This window comes from Mesoplodon mirus, assembly GCF_964341445.2.
Source record: "Mesoplodon mirus genome assembly, chromosome: 3".
NCBI lineage: Eukaryota > Metazoa > Chordata > Mammalia > Artiodactyla > Ziphiidae > Mesoplodon > Mesoplodon mirus.
Window position 1 is genome coordinate 38,749,461 of NC_138978.1, and position 24,624 is coordinate 38,774,084.

The following is a 24,624-nucleotide window of genomic DNA, read 5'->3' on the forward strand; positions in this document are numbered from 1 at the left end:
CAGAAAAAAGGCAGCTGGAAGGTGTGAGAAGGGCCTCCTATTACCTCTCAGGACATTTAGATCAAAGCTAATCAAAGATAAGAAAACTTTTTATTGGAAAACAAATTAGAATTGCCTTGCAGCAACGTTGAAAGTCTCTGACATGTAGTCTCCAATCCCTACGTAGCTGTCTCAGTTTATCTGTCAGATTAACCCTGACACAGTGGCCATCCACTTAAATAACTTTATTCAGGGAAACCCCTTGGTCCACTTCTGCTGACTCAACCCCTGCCCTAGCTCACAACAGAGAGCTAAGCAAGGCAGCTTAAGCTGGAGACCCAAGCCCACTCTGCTCTCAGCTTTATAAAAGCAGGCAAAAGTACTGGCGGCTGCCACCTCCCGCCATCCATCTGGCCCTTATTGGAACCACAGGCTCAGTGTACTGGAGAAAAAGCATCCTGGCTGGAGCCCAGGAACTAGGCATGTTATGAGGATAACTCAACCATGATGAAAGATGGTGTGAGGTGCAATTCCCCTCTCCCTCTAAAATAAGAAAAAAAGAGTCTGGGGAACAAGGGACTTTTTCATCTGCTAAGAAAAACCCTTTCTCACATAGTCCTGCCTGGTAGAGCCACTTCCTGAAGAAGCCCCCATATACCGGGCCTTCGACATCGTCCTTCGTGTGTGAAGGGTAGGGTAAAGGATAGGGTACTTTGTGACTATTTCCCAGATAAGAGCTGAATTGGCTTCTCCGAGGATGGAGAGTAGAGCAGGCCTGAGCTTCTCCAGAGCCACAAGTGGACAGTCTGTCTCAGCCCAGAAGCCTCGTCACCTGCAGCTTGGAGAGATGGCCGGGATGGAACCTGGGCAGGAAGGCCTGAGGAGACAGTAGACCTCGAAGGACATAGAGGCTGTCACCGTTTCTGGCGGCACGAAATAAGCACAGGCTTTCAAACAGAGCTGAGCGGTCCATGATCTCGTGTCCATCAGCCCACCACAGACATGAAGCAGTATCAGATCAGGATAAGTTCTGGATCGAGGACTGAAGAGGGGAGGGGGCGGTGGGGAGAAGTGGCTGTAGAAACTCTCATTTATTGAATACCCATTATTTCATAGACTGTGCCAAGTGTTTTACATTCATTTTCCCATTTTAATCCTCACAACAACCCTATGAGGTAGGTATTATCACCATTTATAAACAAGAAAACCGGCTCAGAAAAATTAGGTCACTTGCCCAAGGTCACACAGCTAGTCGGCAGTGGAGATGGGATCTGTCTGTGGCTGAAAGCCCGTATTCTTTTTATTATACCCATCTAGGTCAGCTTTGGGCAAAAGGCAGTTTCACTGCCCAACTCTGCAAAGAGCACCTGGGAGTGGAGGTTGTCGGCCACACTCACCGCTGGTAGGGATGCATGGAAGCTGACTTGATGTTGGTTTTTATTCCACTTGGCATTTTCCCTAAAAGGAACATGAAGAAAGACACCTGAAGCACAGTAACACGTTCATGGTAAATCAGAAATGTGGTCCCTCAGGTTCCCTTCTGCACCTCCGCTATCATCTCAGAATCTCTGTGGCATCTGACCCTGGACGGCAAGGCTCAGAGGTATGGCTCTTCGTCCAGCCCTCTCCCTGAAGGCGTCTAGGAGGAGGAATAGTGGGAGGGGTTGGAACACACCCGGCTCCTGCTCGTCCCCTCCTAGAAAAAGAGAACTAAATCTGTGGGACCCCCATTTAATGTCACAGGTAAAAGAGTGATATGTTCTCTTATTTTAATTGTCCCTTTGCCTAGACAGCTTGGAAGAAAATACCTCTTCTAGCTGCTTGCATCTGAACTCTGCCAGGCTGTTCTTATAATTACTAAAAGCGAGCAGGAGAGACAGGATACAGAGAAAGGAATACACGCAGCACCAGAAAACTTGCCTGCTTGTCCATTCCCAACACACCTACCCAATGGTCCTAATGAAGGTCTGACCATTCATTTCTCTACCTAAGACAAGACAGTGAAAACACACCTAATATCCAGAGCTAAAGGGGACAGAAGGGTCGTTGAGACCGAGGTCTGAGATGCGGTGGGAGGCGAGAGCAGTTTCTGCTCGTCAAAGTTCTTCCTCATTGTCTGGTGCCTATTAAGAGTCTCAAATGAGACTTTTACTCCAAAAGTTTTTTTTCTGGGTCACAGTCCAAAGGGAGAAAAGGAGAATATCTCCAGCTCTGGGGATGCTGGGGCCCCAGATAACCCAGTTTATTCCCACTTCCCTGCTCAAGGTCTGCCACCATGCCAATCCCTGTCACCTTACCTGGTTGACCTGCTTGGGCCATCTGCACCCCACTGAGCATTGGCTGCTGCTGACTTGGAGCTCCTGCCATCTGCACCTGCTGTAATCCTGAGGCTCCTGCGAGGATTGTCCCAGCTCCTGGCTGGCCCGGCTGGCCAGGACCACTGCTGCCTGAAGGCCTCCAATTAGACAGCCCCTTCCCAAAGGCAACAGCTGCCACTAATGCATTGGTGTCTGCTGGGTTAAAGGTCTGCTTGTTTGGCCGGAGACCTGAAGAAAAAGGTAAGTGGGGACCCCGAGGTATGCCTCTGGCCCTGGACCGAACCTAGCAGCAGGAAGACCAGTATGGGTACCAGGGCTTGGAGTTCTGACTTCAGCAGAATCTAGGCTCCCTGGCAGCCCAGAGGAAGAGCCAGAGGACCCCCATGACTATCTCAGAATACTCCCTTCTCCCTTTGCCCATTTCCTCCACCTGCTCCAGGGCTGGCCAGAAATACAAAAGGCTAACAGAATGGACGCATACCTTTTCCTAAGCAGCACATCCTTACGTCCTCACCTCACCACTACCAACACCACCCTTCCTATTGATCTTATCCCTCTTTCCTCCTCCGTTTTGCCACCAATCCCTCCATACCTCCACTCTCTGCTTCTCGTTCCTCTTTGCTGATTTTCTCCAGAAGGTTTGAGCACATTTTATTCAAGCTCTGGATCTGCTTCTGCAACACACATAAATTTGTGCAGAGATTAGGGCAAGCAAGAAATGATTACGGGGAAGTTTCTTCCTTGGGCTATTCCAGGGGCAACTGAGGGGTAACCAGCTGTGCATCCCTACCACACAGAGGTGGTAATGCCCAGCTTCTCATGATAAAACTTGGGGTGGGGGCAGCAGGGCAGTGACTCAGTCCAACCTGAGCTGCATCAGCACCAATGCGGGCAGCATCCGTTGTCAGCTGCTTCTCTTGCTCTTCTACCTCAGGGTCAGGCTTGGTTCTCAGATGGTCAGGGACCACCTCATGGCTAAAAACAGGGACCCGTCCTTCAGTCTGCCTCTGTAACACACAGATTTTATTGATCCTACTGTGCACTCCAAGAAGACTCAATCTGGCCTGATATATACAGAGTTCCTTCCACAGGCGAACAGTGCATTTTCAGGGAAAACACAACCTGAGACTAACAATATCTGGCTTCCTAAGACACTATCCCCCTCACTCCATCCTTCGGTTCTGTCTACTCACTCCCCTATCTCTACCAGACCTAAGGATAAACCTCTCTCTGCCATATTTAAATCAAAGATTGAAAGAGAAAAAGTCAGGGACTTCCCTGGTAGTCCAATGGTTAAGACTCCGTGTTTTCACTGCAGGGAGCACGGGTTGGATCCCTGGTGGGGGAACTAAGATCCCACATGCCGCGCAGCTCAGCCAAAAAACAACAACGACAACAAAACCAAAAAAAAGAAAAAAAAGAAAAAAAAGAAAAAGTCACAAAAGGACATGCTTTCTGCTCAAGACAGGTGTTGGAGGAAACGGGTCTTTGTCTTGGTGACATATGCCTCAGATTAATTCAGTTTGGGAGTGGCTCTCCCAACTCCAGAAGGACAAAAAGCAAGGCCTCCAAAAGTGTGTCGCTTCTTACTGCCACACACTACTGCAGATTCAGGACTTCCCGAATAGCCAACCAACCACTGTGCCCTCGGTCCTCATCTAAGAACTTAATTTCCCAAGTTGCACCCCTCTCCTCCTCTTACCATGAGATCTTCATCTCGGTCTGGGGACAACACCAGAGGGATGATGACCTGGTTACGGAACAGTGGTGTCTTTTCATGCTTCAAGACCTTGTTCAGAGTGTTCAGCTGTCCAGAGAGCAAGGCAAAGCTGTCCAGGACAGATGGCCTGGCGGTGGAAAGAGGGTGTCACAATGTTCCCGGTAAAGGAGCCTCAAAGGGGTCCTTCAGACTAGGAATACCCAGACTCACCCCCATAACACTCATAGCCCTATGGCTGGCCTGGGCAGGAACTAGCCTGGCTCACAGGGATTATGGGGTTAAGAAAGAGGGACACACTTTCAGTTTCTGATACAGATGGAGAAGAAAGGCAGGTCATTAGAGCAGGCCCCCCTTATCTGCAGTTTCACTTTCCGAGGTTTCATCTTACCCGTGGTCAACCACAGTCCAAAAACATTTAATGGCAAATTCCAGAAAAAAACAATCCATAAGTTTTAAACTGGGCGCTGTTCTGAGCAGCATGATGAAATCTTGCTTCATCCTGCTCTGTCCCACCCAGGATGTTAATCACCCCTTTGTCCAGCATATCCATGCTGTATACGCTACCCACCCCATTAGTATAGAAAAAAAACATAGTATATACAGTATACGTATCAGTACTATCACAGTTTCAGGCATCCACAGAGGGTCTTAGAATTTATCCCCCACAGATTAGGGGGGACTACTATATTTGAATGGGGGTGAGGACAATGGCGAAATAGGAACCATGGCTACACTATTATCACTAAAACTTCAGAAACTGGGTAAAAGTCTCCCTTCTGGCTTAAAAATAGTATCCACACTTCCAGAGTAGATTGGACCTAAAAGACTCAGCAACATCCATGGCAAGAGATCCAGTATGAATACTGTAGTGGGAGGACCCACTGCGGGAGGACCTCCTCCCAGAGAAGTCAAAGGATGAGAACCAAAAGCTAGTGAGAACCTGGGCTGGGAAACTGGGCATTTCTCTACTTCCTTACCATGGGGGCCCAAAGCCAACTCCAGTGTTAAAGGTTGGGAAACCCAACTCTTTCTAAATCAAGAGATGTTTGCAAACTGATAAATGCTTAAGTCACTGGAGATGTCCTATCCAGCAGATGGCCTGGCCCCCCCACCCATGGAGCCCTCCCCAGCTTGCCCTGGCAACCCTTACCAGGTCAGCCGGTCATATTCATTCTCCAACTTGTAAATGAAACTCCCCAGTGAATTCTTCAGATCAGCCACTTGACTCAGCAGTGCATCTAATGATGCCTCAAGCTGCTTCTCCTCCCTCTGCACCAACAGGAATAGGTTGGTTACTCAGATGAGTGTGAGGATGACACATATAGAGGAAGGCTGAAAAGCCAGGATGACAGTGTGCAACACCAGTCCAGTGACACAGGATCTCATTGGCATAGGGAGAGCCAGGTTGTTTACTTTCTTTGGTATTAGGGTTACAGACAACGTCAACCCTTAGACCTTTAAACCAATTCATCTGACCTCAATTTCTCCTACCTACTGATTCTTTTCTCTCATTGCTCCTAATCCAGGCCTGGTTTTTCTCTGTATTAGGTACACTCTATTCTCTCCCACTGAGTAATTTTCACCAGACCTAATGCCTGGGGTTTATTATCTTTTGGGCACCTCTGCAGCATACATACTCTGACTTCCTCTGTCCTAAAACCTGCCGGTGAGTCTAGCCGTTCTTGCCCATGATACAATCTCTGGAAAATCTACCTACACATGAAGGCTCCTCTGAATACCTGCCACTGCCACCGCCACCACCGCTGCCACCCCCCACCTTCATTTGCCCTCAGTCTTTGCTGCTTCAACCTCCTCCTTGCTAAATTAATCTGCACTCATTTTATCTCTGTGCCAATATTCCTGTTCCCCTTTCACAAGCTTAGTCAACCTATAAAAACTTACGGAGAGGCTACCAGCTGCAAGAAACTAAGTGACAAATGAAAAACGGGCACAGACTAGGAAGAATGAAGCAAAACTGTCTTACCAAATTGCCAACGTGCAGGACAGGAGCCTTGATCCTGGGTTCCACCCACGGCCTCAGATTATATTAGTCTGGCTTTTGGCCACCGCGGTCCCACAATTCCTTCCACCCTCGGGCTTCTCTCCAATTACAGATTACCTGTTCTGTCGGCATCCAACAACGACCATCCAACAGCCTAGGCCAGGGCCTGAGCCGATCCACCACTTTCTTGAGCCGTCTTCCTTGGACTGCACCTCAGCCTTCCCAAATTACAACCTGATCCTTTCCCACACCCTAGCAAGTCAATGCTGCCTTCTCCCTCCCGACTTAACCGCAGTCTGTCTCCCGTCAGCCGGGCTCCACCCCCATCTCTCATCTGCGCCGCTCCCTCGCCAGTGGGCCTCTGCCCCATCGCGCGTCCCCTTATTCGACGGTCGAGGGCTCTACCCCCTCCTCTCAGCCCCAACTCCTCACTCCCTCCTCCGCCAGCCCACTCTCGGTCCCGATACCCGAAGCTAGGTAGCGGTCACTAGCGCCAACCGGGCCCTCACCTGCATTGCGGCAACAGGGGCGGTGTCAAAGACTTCCTCTTCCGCTTCCCAAGTCAGCTAATCAGAAAGCTCAGGACTCGGACCGCCCCCTCACTTCCTGTCCCGCCGGTCGCCAGGCCGCCGGGTCAGGGGTCACGAGCGGAGCAGCTTCTCTGGCCCGGGCCGGCGCGGGAGGGCTGTGTGATGGCCTCGGAGCGCCCGGAGCCGGAGGTGAGGGGCGGGCGGGCGCAGCGCTGGGTCCCGAGATCCGAGGGGGAGGGTTCGGCGGCCGGGCGCGGCCGTGGCCTCCTCCGGGTCCGGGGCCGCCGGGCCAGCCCGAAGCCCAGACAGTCGTATCTCCTCACCTGCACTTTCCTCGGGGGGCTAGAGGAGGAACTTGTCGCTGTTTTGTTTGCCGAAATTTCATCCACGACGCCAACTCTAGGGCTCTCGGGTTCTTTGACTTCGTATTGGTATTAAGAGAACCTGTATTCTGATTTTCCGTTGCAGTTTCAGTGGGCAGCTTTGCCAGTTGCTGCATTTCTTCAAATATTGGAATGCCATAAACAGCATGAATTTAGTTCTAGCGCTCATGCTTTTGGAAAGCAGCTTTGGTTTCATGAAAAAACATTTGACTCAGAGAGAAACCTCGTTCCGGTATTGGCGCTGCCGTGTAACTATCTGTGCAACTTCGGGCAAGTCTTGACTTGCCGGCTTGTTTCCTTCTTCATAAAGTAATTGTCCTTGGTGTATTGTTAGGGTCACATGTTTTAAATCAGAAAATGCAAATAAAGTATCCATAAGGTGCTAAGGACCATGCAAGGAACTTTATATACATTGTGTCATTCAAACCTGTGCAAAGGAAGGTGGCAATACCCACTGTCATTTACAGGTAAGAAACTGAATATCGAGAGAAGTACCTTACCCAAGTGCTACTCTCAGCTGGGGTGTAGCAGAGTTTTGGAGTTAGAAGATCTGAGTATAAAATCTCGGATTTGCAAAGAACAACGTCACTAGGAGAGGGGCCCAGTGTTACAAGAGAATATATGAGTAGATGGGAAGGGTGAGAGATGTGTATACTGATGCAGATAGTTGTCCTTACTTATTGAATGGTTACTGTGTGTCAGGGACCATCTCAGCACTTTACCAACATCAATTAATACTCTGCACCCTACGCAGTAGACAATATTATCATCCCCATTTTTCAGTTGAGGAAACTGAGGCACAGAGATAGATATTAAGAGTAATAAAGTTGCACAGCTAGTAAGTACCAGAGCCAGGACTCCAAAACTGGTGGTCTGCTGTAGATCTTGTGTTCTTAGTCATAATGTTTACAGTATAAATAATAAAGTAACCACAGGATGGTAAATCTCCAATTCAATGTCACGAGACCCAAGATTAAATATGGTTGTAGGAAACTACCCTATTAAAAAGGATCAGATGTGTCGACAGGGGTGATGGAGTAGCCTATGCATCAGAAATATCATTGAGAAAAACCGATGAAGGAATTTGGAGTATGTTTTGTTATGGATTAAAATGAGAATGGAGGGATGTTGTGGTGAAATACAACATACCTTTTAGGCAGGTAGTCTAAAACAGCATTGCATCCAAGGCAAGGCATATATGTCAGTTTTCTAGTAGCCACAGTTAAAAAGGTAAAAAAAAAAAGGAAAATTAATTTTAATAATATATTTTTCTTTAACCCCATATTTCCAAAACATTATCATTTCAATATGTAATAAATATTAAAAGTTATGAGATAGTTAACATTCTTTTATTGTACCAAGTCTTTAAAATCCAGAGTGTATTTTACAGCATATCTCACTTTGTATAGCAACATCTCAAGTGCTCAGTAGCCCCATATGGTAATGGCTACCATACTGAAGGAACCTGGAGTCAAGACATACGCTCCTGGAGGTCTCATTCAGCCAAAAGTTCATTTGTTGAATTCTTGATTTACATTTCCGAAAATTTTATCTCAGAAGGTAAAGGGAGTGAAGAGTTCTGCCCCTGAGCAGAAAAGTAACTGATTGTTAGAGATTATTACAATTCCAAGAGAGAAATATTGGGCATAGTCAGATTTAAGAAGTCATTCATTCCCTAGATACTTAAATTATTTTATGCTGCTGCTATGGACTCAGAATTGTGCTAATTATCAGGGTGGATATGGAGCAGTGTAAGACACATTCCCTATTCTAATGGAGTGCACACGTTGAATTATGATAATAAGCGCTTCCAAGGAAAAGTACAGAATGAATGAGTGTTTAACAGGGGTTCTTAACCTAATCGGTCCGTGGAGGGGGTGGACCAGAAAGCCTCAGAGGAATGACATTTAAGCCGGAAGAAGGAGTGGAAGGTGGCTGTGAGAAGAGGCAGAGTGCATTACAGGCAAAGGGAGCAGTGAAAATCCTGAGGTGAGGAGGAGCTGAGAACCTTCAGAGAACTAAGACGAAGCAGCTGCCAGTGGGCGCAGTGGCAGTGAGAATAGCTAACACGAGTGCTTACTGAGTATCATCAAATACTGGGAAAACCCCTGTGAAATAGGCACTGTTGGGACTTCCCTGGCAGTCCAGTAGTTAAGACGAAGCCTTCCAGTGTAGGGGGTGCGGGTGCGAGTTCGATCCCTGGTTGGGGAGCTAAGATCCCACATGCCTCGCGGCCAAAAACCAAAACATAAAACAGAAGTAATATTGTAACAAATTCAATAAAGACTTTAAAAATGGTCCACCTCAAAAAAATCTTAAAAAAAAAAGCACTCTTAATATCCCTGTTTCTCAGATGAGGAAATTAAGGCAGAGAGAGTTTAAGTAACTTCACCAAGGCCTTATACTAATAAGCAGCAGAACCAGCGTTTGATCCGAGGCACTCGAACTCAGGTGGAGGCGGGTGAGAGAGAAGGCTGATGAGGAAGATTCAGGTTGAAGCTGTGCTGGAGGTTCAGGACTTCGGCATAAGTACAGTGGTTCAAGGGCAGGTGGAGACTACGTTATTTTGTGGGATTCTGTTAACAGAAAACAGCACAGGGGTTGGAAAAGTCTCCAGGAATAATTTATACCTTAACCACCAAGGGACAGGGGCAATGAACAAACAACAAATTAACAAGATGGACAGTGTTTGCTTCATCCTGGTATCCATGGTATGCAGCACAGTGCCTGATCATGTTTTATTCATCTTGCTATAAATGGTATATAGGCCTCAATAAATGTTCCAAAGAATGATAGGCTTCCTCTATCATCGTTCTGACTCTCCTGATTAATTGCCACAACATCCTTCTGAAGTAGATATTCTTTTCTTTTTTTTTAATTTATTTATTTTATTTATTTATTTTTGGCTGCACTGGGTCTTTGTTGCTGCACGTGGGCTTTTCTCTAGTTGCAGCGAGTGGGAGCTACTCATCGTTGCGGTGCGCGGGCTTCTCATTGCGGTGGCTTCTGTTGTGGAGCACGGGCTCTAGGCGCACGGGCTTCAGTAGTTGTGGCACTTGGGCTCAGTAGTTGTAGTTCGCGGGCTCTAGAGCACAGGCTTAGTAGTTGTGGTGCACGGGCTTAGTTGCTCCGTGGCATGTGGGATCTTCCCGGACCAGGGCTTGAACCCGTGTCCCCTGCATTGGCAGGCGGATTCTTAACCACTGTGCCACCAGGGAAGTCCCTGAAGTAGACATTCTTATCCACATGTTATAGATGAAGAAACTGAGGCCTGGAAAAACTAACTTGTCCAAGCTCACCTAGATAGCAAGTAATAGAGCCAGACTTAAATCCAGATCTCTGACTTCGAAACCCGGCTTTCTCTTTGCCAGACTGCTCCAGTGCACTTCAGACTCAGAAGGATTAAGTATCAGGGATTAAAGCTCCATATGAGTGTGGGTGCTGGGAGAACACAACTAATTCAGGGATTCTCAAACAGTAAAGCGGAAGAATCACTTGGGGGAGCTTGTTATGTATAGCTTCCCAAGCTCTCTCAGCTCTTAATTCAATTGGTCTCGGATGGTGCCCAGGAATCTGCATTTTAACAAGCACATCAGGTGGTTCTGATGCTGCTGGTCCTTGGATCACACTTGGAAAAATACCATTCTCGCTGCTTTAATTAAATCCTGAGTCTTTAGTTCTGTTAAATCACCTCCTGAAGGTGAAGAAAACTTAGAGATGATGTTTGTGAAAATGTAGTCATTGACTTGGAAGGATCATGTGTGGGGGGAATGTTGCGAGAAAACTCGAGTTAGGAAATGTTCCAGGTTTCAAGAGAGTGGATTCTATAAGAACTGATTGGTGAACTAGACTTCAGTTTGGCCTTGAAGAGTCAGTCTGTCATTTAAAATAACCTTCGAAACAAGGTGAAGAAATGGAAGCTGCACAGCAGTGGAATTAAGCAGTCTACTAACAAATAGTGTAAAGAAAATCTTCTAATAGGACAGTGCTTGTTTATATCCTCCATCTGGTGTATTCCCCTTTCCCTCCTCACTAGGCCAACCCTGCCCAGTCTTCAGGGTCACTTTCTCTTAAGACTCTTGCCTGAGTCAGGTTACTTTGTTACATGCTGTCATAAAACCACATTCTTATCCTTGGCACACTTAGTTTGTATTAATATAGTATTTAGAGTGATTATTTGATTAGTTTTTTCCTCCATTATAGGGTAAATCTTGCAAGGGCAGAGAATGCCAATTTTTGCTTTCCATTTTATCCTTAGGACCAGCCCAGTGCTAGCGTGTATCAGGCTCTCCGTAAATTTGTTGATTGATAAATGAATGCATGCTCACCTTGCCTTTGTCCTCTTGGGACTTGGATGAGGACTTGATGGCATCCTGATCAAATTAGCAGGGAAATTAAGCTGGAAAGAGATTTACTAGAAGACAAAACAGCAGTCAAACTTCACAATAGAAAATAGGCTGGATTTATCCAACGTAATAGGACAAATTGAATAATTGTGTGTGTCCCAAAAAAGCCAGCTGCATGAGGAGAGAATGGGGGATGTGTCTAAGCAGCAGCAGAAGCGAGAAAGTCAGAGAGGTTTCTCGGGTCAGTAGCATGGTAAAGCTTCGCCTGAAGTAAATAGAATCTAGGAGATTCTGAATCTGTGACCTTACCTGGGTATTGTGCTCTATTCTGGCGCCCACATTTTAAGTTGAAAAGTAGACCAGCCAGAGTTCATTTGTAGGCACGTGATCTAAGATATAAAATAGTGAGGGAACTTGAAATCATGCCGTTTGAGATACATTTAAGGAACCTGGAGATGTTTATTATGGAGAATCAAAGACAGAACCATCATCAGATGTTTGATAGCTTCTCCTTTGGCAAAGGTTCAGATTTTTCCCTGTGTGGCCTCAGGAGGTAAAACCCAAAGTGAGTTAGATATGTTCAAGAGAACAGATTTCAAGAGCAGGTCAAGGTAATATCAACAAGACAGATTCTGGCTCAGTGTGAGGAAATTTCCAACTCTGCCAACTAAGCGGGGGTGAGCCAAAAAAGCTCAAGGGAACGGCTGTGCAGGACTTCCTCCAGACTCAAAGAAGCAGCACCTTGTTACTACTACTATGTGCATTTATGTGACACTTTTAACTTTACAATGTGCTTTCACCCATCATTGGGGTAGGTGGTGGTATTTTATAGAGGAGGAAACTAAAATTCAAGCCCAGAGTCTCAGCTATCATATCACATTTTCTTTCCCTAATACTGTAATTCTGTCTAAAACAAATCTATTCGAGTTTATACTACAACTCCCCTTCCCCCGATTCCAGAATTGTAGAAAAGAAGATAATACCAGTAAAGAACATACTAGTGGAAAAAAAACTTGGTAAAAACAACTTTCATGGAGGCAAAGTCCAAACAACAGACTGGGTTAGTTTTTCCATAAAGCAGATGAGGAAGGATGAGAACTCTTTAACAACAAAAGCCAGATGTTGATAAAAATGGAAAATTAGGAATCTCTGGTAAGCTACTAAGAACATAGCTTGAAATAGAGAAGAGAACAAATATTCAAACCCTTAGTGTGTCTTGCACTAGTTACTAGAGATACAACAAAGAACAATATAGACAGCCCCTACCTCCCTGGAGCTTCTACACTTGTAGGGGAAACCAACATTAAAAAATACACAAATTCGGGGCTTCCCTGGTGGCGCAGTGGTTGAGAGTCCGCCTGCCGATGCAGGGGACACGGGTTCGTGCCCCGGTCCGGGAAGATCCCACATGCCGCGGAGCGGCTGGGCCCGTGAGCCATGGCCGCTGAGCCTGCGCGTCCGGAGCCTGTGCTCCACAACGGGAGAGGCCACAACAGTGAGAGGCCTGCATACCACAAAAAAAAAAAAAAAAAAAAAAAAAAAATACACAAATTCTTCATTATGAACTGTGGTGGATGCTATTAAGAAGTCCAGACTGCTTTGTGAATGCCTAGCAGAGATAACAAACAGTGTAGGGAATCATGGAAAGGTTCATTTATTAAACCCAGAGTGGCCAGGATTTTAGTCCTAGAAGATGAAGTGACCAAGTGTCCCCAACTGTCCTTATGGTGCTCCCTCCTTTAACCCTGGCTCAATATGGGCCAAAACTCCTTTCCTGGATATTTCCTTGCATAACTGAAACAGGCTGGCATTTGAAAAAAAGTCTTCACTAAGCACCAAAGAAGAACAAAAGGAAAAATATGGAGACTAGTGTTAAGATTACCTTATCTTAAGAAGAGTTGTACTGCCTCTGATTCATTTTAAATGCCGCGTTTGCTTTGCTTAGCTTAGAACATATAGTGAATTCACTTATTCAGCAAAATTTTATTGAGCTTCCTATTGCCAAGCAATGCACCAGGCTCTGGGGATAGAGTGATAAACAGAAAGGGCTGCTGAGCTGGGATATCCTTCCTATTCTGATAATACTGAGCCCAGCCCGTCCTTTTTTAGATAAGAACCTTGGCAAGGATCCAGCATCATCAACTTGTAGACGAGAGAGGTCACTAATATCATACCCACACCAGTTCAGCCACTCCTGAGGGAGAGGTTGCCTACTGGCATTGAGCACAGTTGCTCTTTCTCTGAGAAAGCCAAAGCCCAATACAAATGAATATATTTTATGGTGCTTATTGGTGCTCTAATCATACATATGGAAGCCATCAGGCCTTGAATTTCTTATAAGGGTGTTGACAAAATACCAATGAAAAGTTAATATTAAATGTTTTACAGTACAATATGTAAGTATACCCAAGTTAATAGACTAACACTGTGGGAAAGAAATTAGGCAATCTGGCAGAATTTTCGAGATGTTAATCAGGGAGAAGACTGTCTTTTCTATTTATTTATTTATGGGAGTATCTTCTGAGACCAAGGATCAGAGAAAGAGAGGGCAGGTCATTGCTGCAGTTTCCTTCTTTGCCAGTAGGCCCCTTTTGTCTTTTTAGGAGTTTGGCAATAAGAGCGCTCAGTTTGATGGGACCTTTTGAGGGGGATGGTGGTTAGAAATGATGGGAAATAACTATATCTGATTTCTCTAGCTAACGGAAATCATCCTGCAACTTACTGGTTTCTGATGTTGCCTTAGTCATCCTTGACACCTTGTTTTTTTGGGGGGTTTTTCTTTTTTTGGTTACTTTCCTCCCTACTTCAGTTAATCACCAGTTCTTGTCCATCTTATTTTAAAGATTCCTTAAAGTACAGCTGAGCTCACTTCACTTGCTCACTTGTCTTGAAGGTTAGTTCAACTGACTTTTCCAAGACCCTCTCAGTGAAAGGCAGTGCTGGTTTTACGTTCTAGCACAACTACTTGTCTCCTCAGGAAGAGTCTCAAACGGTTCACAGAATGGCTACTTTGAGTAGCTCTGGTCTAGGCCATTGTCATCTCCCCTGGTTGTTAGGGGATCTTTCTAAATCATGTGGTAGCCAGACGGAAGTCTTTTTGAATGCAGATATAATAGTACTGCCCTGCTGAAAAAAGAGTTTGGTAGCTTGACCTAACTCTTGGATAAAATCCAAAATCCTAGCCAGGGCCTGCCTCAGGCCAGTGCAGGGAAACAGTACAACAGAGAGTAGTATTTCCCAAAATGTGATTTTAGATGGTGTAGGGACAAAACACAAAATAATACTAAATCACATCATATTGATGTTTAAATTGTCTTTTTGATTATGTCAGAGCATCCTTTCTATTTATAAACCCCCATCATGTTCCTTCTTGTAACCACTTTAAATCTTTTCTGCTCTTAAGTCCCCAGTTCGATCCAGTTGTCACACTCAGTAGATGGGTTTTGCAGCTCATCAAGCCTGGGTTTGACTTCCGACCCTAGGCCTACGAATTCTGCTAAGAATTCTGCTGAGAAATTAACTTTTTTGGACCTCAGCTTTCTTCTATTAAATGTTTTGTGTGAAGACTGAATGCAGTTACTTAGGTAAAGAGCCTAGTATTGGGCCTGGTAATAACCTGTAATAGTTGACTTCTATTATATTCTTATAAGTACCATGCACCATGCTGAGTGCTTCATATGCACGGTTTCCCTTCATCTGCAGAACAGCACAATTAGATTGGTATTAGGATTTATCTCCATTTTACAAATGAGGACACTGAGGCTTAAATAGTTTAAGTACCTTTTCCACAATCTCACAGCTAATAAGAGGCTGAATTGGGATTCAAACCCAGGCTGTTTGAATCTGAAATTCTTGTACTTAAGTTTTACAATGTACTATTGAATGTATTTTAGGTGCTCAATAAATATGAGTTCCTTCCCTCTTCTTCCTTCTCCTCTCATCCATGCCATTTCCTAATATCTGTTTCTGAGGAAGAAAGAATTCCTTCATCTTTAGTCATTGCATCTCTGCTCTCCACACTCTTCTCCGACATCAGGCACCCTTCATTATTGCTTTTCCAGGACTTTTTCCATCTCTTCTCCATGTGTATTTCCCCATTATTGAAAAAAAAAATCTTCACTTCCTTTCAACATCCCGTTTCTCAACAGGTAGTCACTGACTTCTGCTCACTTCCTCACAGCCTGTCATTTCCCCCTCGCTAGGAACACCGGAGGAGAAATTTGCAGTTTGTCTAAACAGGAGGAGAGTAATGTTTTCACCTGAGGCAAGAGTAAGAGGGTAAAGGAATGTTACAGATAAGGGTTAATCTGGAGGAAACATTGGGGGAGTTCAGACCAGTTGACCCTTATTTTCTCTGCGAAACAGCAGGCAAATTTATCTGCCGGGATGGCGGGTGTTGAGAGATTGGAAAACCTGAGGGGAATAAGGAAAGGTTACTGACCAGGGAGAAAGAAAAGGGTTGGTAAAGGCCACTAGAAGTGGCACCACTGGCGAGGTGACAAGTTTCTTTCTGTCGAAGTACAGCTGGTGTGGTATTTGTGTGGATAAGGAAGAAAGTCAAATTCATCCTGAGTCACGATTTAGCTGGGCTTGTGTAGCGACAGGTGAGGACACGGGCAAGGGAACTGACACTTGTTAGGACACAGTTGAACCGACTGCCCATGAGGCAGTGGAAGGAAGGAACTAGAACGTTGACAGCTGAGAAGGGTGTGGGTGGGAGACTGTGACCCACAGAAGTTGGGCTTTGAGGTCTTTAGTAGGCTTGCCATTCACCCAGTGAAGATCCTTTAGTGCCTGCTGTTGTCAAGGCTTATTAGGAGAAACTGCCAGGCATTATTGTCTGCTTTGTTTTAAGCAATTTGCTAAGCACAGGGACACAAAAATAGAGCAAGACACAATCCCCACCCTCAAAGAACTTAGAGTTTATAGGAGAAACTCACATATCCGAGTGGGAGCCAAGAGTTGAGAATTGGATCCTTGGGAAGCCCTTGCACTGAGGTGGGGGGTAAACGTTTCACTTCTGCTGCCTTGCCTCTCACTAATGGATTCTGAGCTCTTTGGACAAGTTACTTGCACCATGATCTATATGTACTAGGAACTAGTGAATTTTTATGGATTTATTAAATGTCTCTTTGTCCCCAGGTGGAAGAAGCTGGGCAGGTGTTCCTGTTGATGAAAAAGGATTATCGAATATCCCGAAATGTTCGCCTGGCTTGGTTCCTCAATCACCTGCATCAGACTGTGCAGGCCACGCCCCAGGAGATGCTGGTGAGGCCCAGAGACACACAGGATGTGAAGGGCTAGCCCCGAGGATCTGTTTTTTTATGAGGGTGCTGGAAACACACAGGAGGGCAGACTAACTCTGAGGGGTCTGATTCTAGGAGGGTCAAGTGACTTTGCCCACAAGATGATTCCCCAGGGGAAATCTTGTTTAATTGTTTTTCCAGCTCAGAGGAGTGCTTGGTTGGGTTGCAGAAGGTAGAACCAATGGTGTGTCATTTTGGATATGGAAGTCAGGTCCTGGAAAGAAAGGGGTGACTTCCTGACTCTTCCCTTTCCTCCCCATCCTAATTGTCAGCTTCAGTCTGAGCAGGAGTTGGAAGTCCTCAGTGTCCTGCCTCCTGGGTGGCAGCCAGATGAACCGGTGGTCCCCAGGCCATTCCTCCTTGTACCATCCACCCGGGTCACCTTCCTGGCCTGGCAGTATCGGTTTGTCATTGAGCTGGACCTCAGCCCATCTACTGGCATTGTGGTAAGGGGTTGGTTGAGGGGAGACAGTGGGAAGAAAGGATTGGGTGGGAAGTGAGGAGAAGAGGCGGGGCCTGGGATAAGTGAAGAATGATCCCACAATGATGCCGTTTTGGAAAGGAGACAGGTTTCCTTTACACGACGGAAGGAGTGGTGGGTGTTTGAAGACAGATCCCTTTCATCTGTGGCACTGTATTTGGATGTGTGATCAACCTTAAGAGTCCCACTGACCCATGGAAGCTGCTTGTTTCTACCCTCTGCTCAGGGCTGCCTTTGGTTACCCTTGAGAGACCTTTCTCTGCATTGCCCTCAGGATGATTCCACAGGGGAGATCTTGTTTGATGAAGTTTTCCATGCCCTCTCCCGCTGCCTAGGCGGGCTGCTCCGGCCCTTCCGAGTGCCTGGATCTTGCATCGACTTCCAACCTGAGATCTACGTCACTATCCAGGCCTACTCCTCAATCATTGGCTTGCAGTCCCACCAGGTATTGCATCCTTTCTTCAAGTTTGTATCCTCAGACCTAATTTCAGATAGTCCACCGACCAGGTCCTTATCCTGTCTCCACTCTCCGTGCCCAAAGTCCCCAGCTCTCCTCGAACCTGTTCCTAGTCGTCTCTGTGAGTCTCTCTCCTCTTAACCATTCATTGCTCTGGTCTTAAAGGGCCTCCCCATAGCATTGGGTGAGTTGACATTGAGTGGACAAATGCCCCTCTCATTCCTCCTCTAAGTCTCTGGTTCTGGCCACTGACGGACTGTTTTCTCTCCCCCGCTCCCTCTAGTTCCATCAGAAGGTTATAGCTAATGTCCTAACTCCTTGCACTAGTAGCAGGAGAAGCAAAGACCCAGAAACATAATTTCTTCCAAGGACAGAGGAGGGTCATTTTTCTCCTAGAGCCCTGTGAGCTGCTGGGTATAACGCTGACCACACAGATAATTACAGGGCTTATCCAGCACCCAAGCAGGCCATCAGAAGGCACTCCTTTTTGGAGAATGGCCAAGTCTGTTACTGGAATATCTGTATTGGGCTTAGATAAGCGTTGGTCCAGTTTCCCTTCATCTACTCTTAACCACCCTCAACTCACTGGTAGAGGCTTACCCTGAAATTGTCCCTGGTAGCTTCATTGTCACCTTAGCTAGCAAACTGGCTTTGCGAGAAGGGGATGCAAGGAACAGTATCTGAGGGGCTGAAATATACACAAGGCGATTGGTACATGCCTGTATCCCAGCCCTCTGCCCTGGTTTAAAGTGTTCTCCTAGTGCAGGCGTTAGGACTGTTGGTTGTGGGCTACATCCCCAGACTTTGCAGGTGCTCACAGTCAAGGCCGGGAAAGCTTGGATATTAGGTAATCACTGAACACTTGGTTCACTTTGACAAACACTTACTAAAGCCTGATTTATGCCAGGCCTGGGCTAGGTCCTGGAGACACAGATGAATCAGACCCTGTCCCTATCCCGATGGGAGGGGTTGAGAGTTAGTTTCGGAGACAGATATTAAAGGGGATAATTTCAGCTGAATGTGATAAGGGCACTGATAAGTTTTGACTTGTGATATGGGAGCACCCAGCCAAGCCTGGGGCAGCAACAGGAGATACTTTTGGACAAAGAGGCATTTGAACTGAATCTTGAAGGATGAATTGATGTTAACTATTCAAAGAAGAGGAAATGGGCTTTCCAGGCAGAGGGGCCAGCAAAAGCAAAGACACAGAGCTATGAAACTGTGCTCTCAATCACAGGGGTTCTAGGGAACTACATGTTACTCAGCTGGACACAATGAAGTTTGAATGATGGGGGGAGGGTTGGGGGGTTGGTAAAGGGGAGACTGGAGAGATAAGTGGGGGCAGAATTATGAAAGGCCTTGAATGTCATGGCTAAGAACTTGTACTTTATTCTGTAGGGGAGTTTAGTGTGGTGGTGAAGAGCACTGGATCTGGAATAACAGTGCCTTATGTGCTTCCTGGCTATACCACTTACTGGCTGTGTGCTCTTATGCAAGTTACTTAACCTCTCTGTGCATCTGGGTCTTTTCTCCAAAATGGGGATATCAACAGTACCAGAATTGCATGGTGATTGAATTAATACATGTCAAGCATTTAAAATGGTGCCTGCCACATAGGAAACATGCAAATGTTAGCTGTTAAAACTATTAGCCATGGGTAGAGAACCACTGGAGGTTTGGAATGTCAGTGACAGGATCAGATGCGTACACTAGGAAGATCACACTTGTTTGTGGCCAGTGAGAAAGATGGATGGGGGACAAATTCTGGATTGGGGAGAACAGGCAGAAGAGTATTGCAGCATGGGAGAGGAGATAAGTCCTGAACAAGGACAGCAGCTGTGGAGAAGACAAGGACTGAGAACTTAGGAAAGCCTCCAGGGCCACTTGCCACTAAGTCAGCTAAGAAGTCAGACAGCTTCCTCACTGTCTCTGTAGCTCCCTCAAGGTGCATCCTGCTGTTTTTCAAAACAAGCAAACAAACAAAAAGTCACGTTTATAATACATGCCCAGTGAAGGAGATTTGAAAAATACGTAAAATATAAAAAACTCACAAAACTCACTCATAGTAACCACCCAGAAATAACTACTATTGACATGTTGTGGACTGTGTTTCTTCTCTTTGAGTTTGTGTTTACTTCCCTCACCACCACCACCCCTCCATCCAGAGAGAGGGGCAACATCAGGCTCATTCTAAACACACAGTTTTACATCCTGCTTTTTTAACGTATGATATGGGCATTTTTCCGTGTCACTAAATATTTTTGAAAACACAGTTTTTAATGACCACTTGTCTTAATATTTTATCATATTTTGTCATTATATATTTAGCCAAACCTTTACTGTTGGACCCTTAGGTTGACCCAGTTTTTACTCCTCTAAACAATACAGCTCTGAGCATCTTTTTCACCTTTTCACAGCCCCAGTTCCCACTATTCCTCTGATTCTGTTTCTCTTCTCACAGTCAGGCCTTCAGTGGTCCAGAGACCCGCTCTGCCCTCTTCTGGCTGTCCCCACCCACTCACCCAGTTCTGAATAGAGAGAAGAAGTAGCTGTTGCACTGGGAGGGCAGGGGTTGGGGAGAAGTGGGCAGGTTGTAGGAGTCTGATGGGGGCAGGGAGAGAGGAGAGATCCCGAGGGCCACCACAGGGACCACCAGGCTTTTATAAAATTTTTAGGATGGGGGCACTTATTTATGTCGAGAGTAGAAGGAAGGAAACCTCATGGAGAGAGAATGAAGCTATTAGATAAAAGATCCAAGAGTAGATGGAACGATTAGCTTTAGGAAGAAAAAGGAGGAAAAGGAATCTTTTCTTCTGAGCCTGAAAGGAAGAACTAGAACACATAGATATAAACGTCTAGCAAACACTGAGGACATTTTCGTTGGGTTGGAGAGTAGTACACCCTCAGGGTTAGGGTGAGTGGGTAGTTCCTGTTGACTTGTTTCCTTTCTTTGTGAAGAGGGGGGTGGGAATTATCTGCTCAGGGTAAAAGGAAGGAAGGAGCATTCACTGGGGGAATAAGATTTTGAGCTTAAAAAAGAGAAAAGGTCCAGAACAGCTTCTGTGTGCAGTGCTTAGAAATCAACAAGAATAAGAAAGTATGAGTCAATGAAAAAGGCTTTGCCTGGCCAGATAGGGCAGCTTATAGACAACGTTCCAGAGGCCAAGGTGGAGGAAACTGGAAGATCTTGTGGCGCCCCCATGCTTGGGGAAGCCCAGTGTGGAGAATAAATAGGGAGACCAGAGGGGTACTGCCCAGTGTCCCCCTGACCTTCACGTCTTGCTCTTTCCATTGTGCTTCTCAGGTGCTGGTCCAGGGCTGCCTTTTGGACCCTTCCCAGCGGGAGATGTTCCTGCAGCAGGTGTATGAGCAGCTCTGTCTCTTTGAGGATAAGGTGGCCACCATGCTGCAGCAGCAGTATAATTCCCAGAGCCAGGTATGTGGGAGAGAAAGTGGGTAGAGGCCACTTAGAAAGAGAAGCTGTTAAGGGACAGAGGGGAGAGAGGAAGGACAAGCCAAACATTATAGAGGGAAAAGACAGCAGAAAAAAAGGGCTAAAAGCCAGGGACAGAGGGAGCCAAGGAAAGAAGTGCTAGTGAGTGCACACAACAGGTTTCCTGCTGAAGAGGGCTCGGACACACTCCCCAAGACACACGTTCTTGCTGGGAGAAAATGTGAAGGCCATTTGCTTGTGTTTTTTCAGTCCTGGATCATCTCCCCCAGTGGCTCTGAGAAGGTGATCATGGGTGACTTTGATCTCTAGTATTTTGTACAATCAGTGATAAAGCTGCTTGGGCTCACTACAGTGCACTTTCTCGTTCCTTTAGATATCCTAGAAGTAGCCAGGCAGATAGCAGTTCTATATGTCTGAAGACTTAATCTGATTGATGTGTAAGGTATTTCATAATGGCGATGGGAAAAATATGGAAAAGGGGCCTTATTGGCAAAAGGTGGGGAAGCCCTGCTGCAGTACAGTGTGGTGCTTCATCTGGTGCTGGACTCCCTGCCCATCTGAGGGTCAGTATCCAAGCACACATTAGGGGAGGGAGCATAGTCAGGACTTGGCCGCACAGTAGGGGAATTGGGGTCCTCACAGGATTAGGCCCGTCTGGCCTGGGCAATGCTGGGCTCTAAATTCTGGTTTTGCTGTGGAGGGGGCAGCAGTGCCATCTGTCCCATTCTATCTTTTCTGTAACCTGAGCCAGGCAGAGGACCAGTCCCCAGCCTCAGGGGAGCCCCCGGGCCGGAAAGTGGGAGTCTCCATGGTGACAGCTGATCTTGGACTGGTCAGTATGATCCGTCAGGGCATCTTGGCACTGCAGTTGCTGCCGTCAAACTCCAGTGCAGGTCAGTAGAAGGAATGTTGGTGGGATTGGGGAAAAGGGGGAATGCAGGAAGGGAAGGGTTCCAGGGGATCAGTGGGCCCCAGGGAAGAGTGTCTGTTTCCTTGTTTGTAAAAGGTAAGTGTTTCTTAGTGTATATCTCAAGTACCCCCGCTCTGACAACCATCATGGACCCTAGTGGGGAGGAGTAGAGTACCGAGGTCGTCACTTAGGAGGAAGTTGGGGTCCAGCCCTCAAGAGGAAGGAACAGGAGGGAAGCAGAGAAGGAAAGGTGCTGGAGGGATCATAAAACACATTGGTTGGTGGACACTGAGGCCCCGTCCATCAGATGCCTCCCCGTGACTTTGGTCAGGCCAGGGTCCCCAGGTCTGAGTCTGATGCTTCCTGCTCCAGGTATCATTGTGATCACAGATGGGGTGACCAGTGTCCCTGATGTGGCTGTCTGTGAGACGTTGCTGAACCAGCTTCGCAGTGGCACTGTGGCTTGTTCCTTTGTGCAGGTGAGGACTTTCTGGGAAGGAGGAGAGGGAAGTGTCGTAGATCACAAGGTGGGATGTGGCTGGTTACTTTCTTGCAGGCAATGATTTCCCAGGTAAAGCCAATGGCATAGTTCTGGAGGGTGGGGGGGACATCATGTCTAGAACAGGGTAGGTACTGTGGTAGGAGAGGACTCTCATCTTTGTCCTCTTTCCTTAGGATGTGAGAGACAGCATGTTATAGTAAGAAGAATGCAGAATTTGCAGTCTGGCAGTCAGTTCCAGTCCCACCTCTCTTATTAGATTAATTATTACTGTTTTGGTTGCAAGGGTCAGAAAACCCAGCTCAAACTGGCTTAAGCAGAGGAGGGAGTAGGTATATTCAGGGACCTGCAGCCATTTTGGGTTGACAGACTATAGGATAGGAGGCAGAGAGCTGTGGGAAACAAGGCTGGAGGGTAGGCATAGGCCAAGCATGGAAAGCTGCTTCTACTGTGTTAGGCGTTCCAGCGTAATTCTGCGGGTGATACAGATATATGGAAGGAAAACCACTAGCTGGGTTTATGTTTTATAAAGGTCACTCTTGTTGCTGGGGGAAGGGCAGGAGAGAAGGCAGGGAGGCTGTTAATTGCAGTGGCCAGGTAAGAGAGGAACAGGGTTTAAACTGGGGGGATTCAGGGTAAGAGAGAAGGGGGTAGGATTGAGGAAATGAAGCAGTAGAGTCAACATAACTTATGATCAGCAGAATGTAAGGGGTGAGCAAGAGGGAGGGGCTGAGGGTGTCTCCAAGTTTCTGACTTCACTGATGACTGTGTATCTGGCAGAGCAAACAGAGAGCAGCAGCTGGGGTGGAGTGAGGACAGGACGGTGAATCCAGGTGTTGTGCATGTTGTGTTTGAGGTGCCTGTGGGTCAACAGGGTAGCTGTAAAGCATCACCTCTGGAGTTAGGCGTGCCTGGCCGGCATCCTGGCTTCACTTACTGGCTGTGTGACATGGGGCACATCACTGTCACTTCTTGGTTGGATTCATTTGTAAATGGGTGAGATGATGCTTTTAAAGGGCTTAGCATAGGGGCTTCCCTGGTGGCGCAGTGGTTGAGTGTCCGCCTGCCGATGCAGGGGACAAGGGTTTGTGCCCCGGTCCGGGAGGATCCCACATGCTGCGGAGCGCCTGGGCCCCTGAGCCATGGCCGCTGGGCCTGTGCGTCCGGGGCCTGTGCTCCATGATGGGAGAGGCTACAGCAGTGAGAGGCCCGCGTACCGCAAAAAAAAAAAAAAAGAGGGCTTAGCATAATGCATAATTATGTAATAAATGACTGCTGTTCATAGCAGTTAGCAGTTGGATATGCAGATCGGATACTCAAGAGACAGCACTAGCTGAGAGATAGCAAGTTAGGATTTGGCAGCCGACACATGGTGTTTGAGAAGGGAGGAGGGTCCCCAAAGAACCTGGGGGCCACCAGTGTTCAAAGATCTTTCATAGGAAGAGGGCACAGCAAAGAATGAAGGGGAAGTCATCAGACAAGAACCAGGAGCTCTGGTGTCAAAAATTTCAGAGTTTGGGGGAAAAAAGGAGAACTTAACAGCATGAGATGCAGCAGAGAGATCATGTAAAATGAGAAATGAAAAGTGCCCTTTGGGAGATCAGCTTGGTGCTTTGTGACCACTTAGAGGGGCAGGATAGGGAGGGTGGGAGGGAGACTCAAGAGGGAGGAGATATGGGGATATATGTAAATGTATAGCTGATTCACTATGTTATAAAGCAGAAACTAACACACCATTGTAAAGCAATTATACTCCAATAAAGATGTTAAAAAAAAAAGAAGAAAAAAAAAAAAAAAAGAAAAGAAAAGTGCCCTTTGGGTTTGGCGATTAGGAGGTGGTTATGGGGATTTTTTCCAGGCCATTTCAGTGAAGAGGTGGCGAGGGAAATGACTGCAGTGGATTGAAGAGTGTATAGAAGAGAAGGAAGCAGAGAAAAGTGTTGACACGCAGAATTTGGTTGTTCAGATCAAGTGGGGAGCGAGAGAGGGAATGGCAGCCAGAGGGGAGTACAGGGTGGAAGGAGAGGGGTGTTCTGCTTTGTTTTGTTTTTTAAGCTAGAGACTCCAGCATGTTTCCAAGGAGCTGTGGTGAAGCAGAGTTTGAAAATAAGGGAAAGGAAAGGAAGCCGGATGGAGTAAAGTCCCTAAATTGACAGGAGGGCATTGGCTCAAGAAACAGATGGAGGGACTCTTTAGGAGCAGGAGAGTGTCACTCCTTCTTTGAGACTGGATAGAAGTG

General features: G+C 46.6%; 2 protein-coding genes across 4 annotated transcripts in view; one reads left to right on the forward strand and one right to left on the reverse strand.

Annotated features, from left to right (window-relative positions):
* Positions 1-103: 103 nt before the first annotated feature.
* Positions 104-6,573, reverse strand: MED8 (mediator complex subunit 8). The gene is made up of 7 exons (XM_082612654.1): positions 6,529-6,573; positions 5,168-5,286; positions 4,000-4,144; positions 3,164-3,304; positions 2,890-2,971; positions 2,277-2,525; positions 104-1,437 (listed from the first exon to the last, which is right to left on the reverse strand). The coding sequence occupies exons 1-7, from the start codon at positions 6,532-6,534 to the stop codon at positions 1,373-1,375; spliced, it is 807 nt and encodes a 268-aa protein (XP_082468780.1). The 5' UTR covers positions 6,535-6,573; the 3' UTR covers positions 104-1,372.
* Positions 6,574-6,646: 73 nt separating this feature from the next.
* The window catches only part of SZT2 (SZT2 subunit of KICSTOR complex), a 50,881-nt gene continuing 32,903 nt past the window's right edge, over positions 6,647-24,624 (forward strand). For 2 of the 3 annotated variants that reach the window (XM_082612374.1, XM_082612375.1), the window contains exons 1-7: positions 6,647-6,738; positions 16,421-16,546; positions 16,857-17,030; positions 17,340-17,510; positions 20,827-20,958; positions 21,728-21,869; positions 22,259-22,365. In XM_082612374.1, coding sequence (XP_082468500.1) covers positions 6,712-6,738; positions 16,421-16,546; positions 16,857-17,030; positions 17,340-17,510; positions 20,827-20,958; positions 21,728-21,869; positions 22,259-22,365 — 879 coding nt within the window. In that variant the 5' untranslated portion in view covers positions 6,647-6,711. Of the gene's footprint in view, positions 6,739-16,420; positions 16,547-16,856; positions 17,031-17,339; positions 17,511-20,826; positions 20,959-21,727; positions 21,870-22,258; positions 22,366-24,624 lie in introns of those variants that run through there. The other variant, XM_082612376.1, reaches the window with a different exon arrangement.

Bases quoted from the DNA above. Each gene is read 5' to 3' on its own strand.
- MED8 (XM_082612654.1), bottom strand. The intron at 2,526-2,889 runs GTATGGAGGGAT...CTTTTTCTTCAG, and splicing joins ACGAGAAGCAGAGAGTGGAG to GTCTCCGGCCAAACAAGCAG. The intron at 1,438-2,276 runs GTAAGGTGACAG...TGTTCCTTTTAG, and splicing joins GGCCCAAGCAGGTCAACCAG to GGAAAATGCCAAGTGGAATA.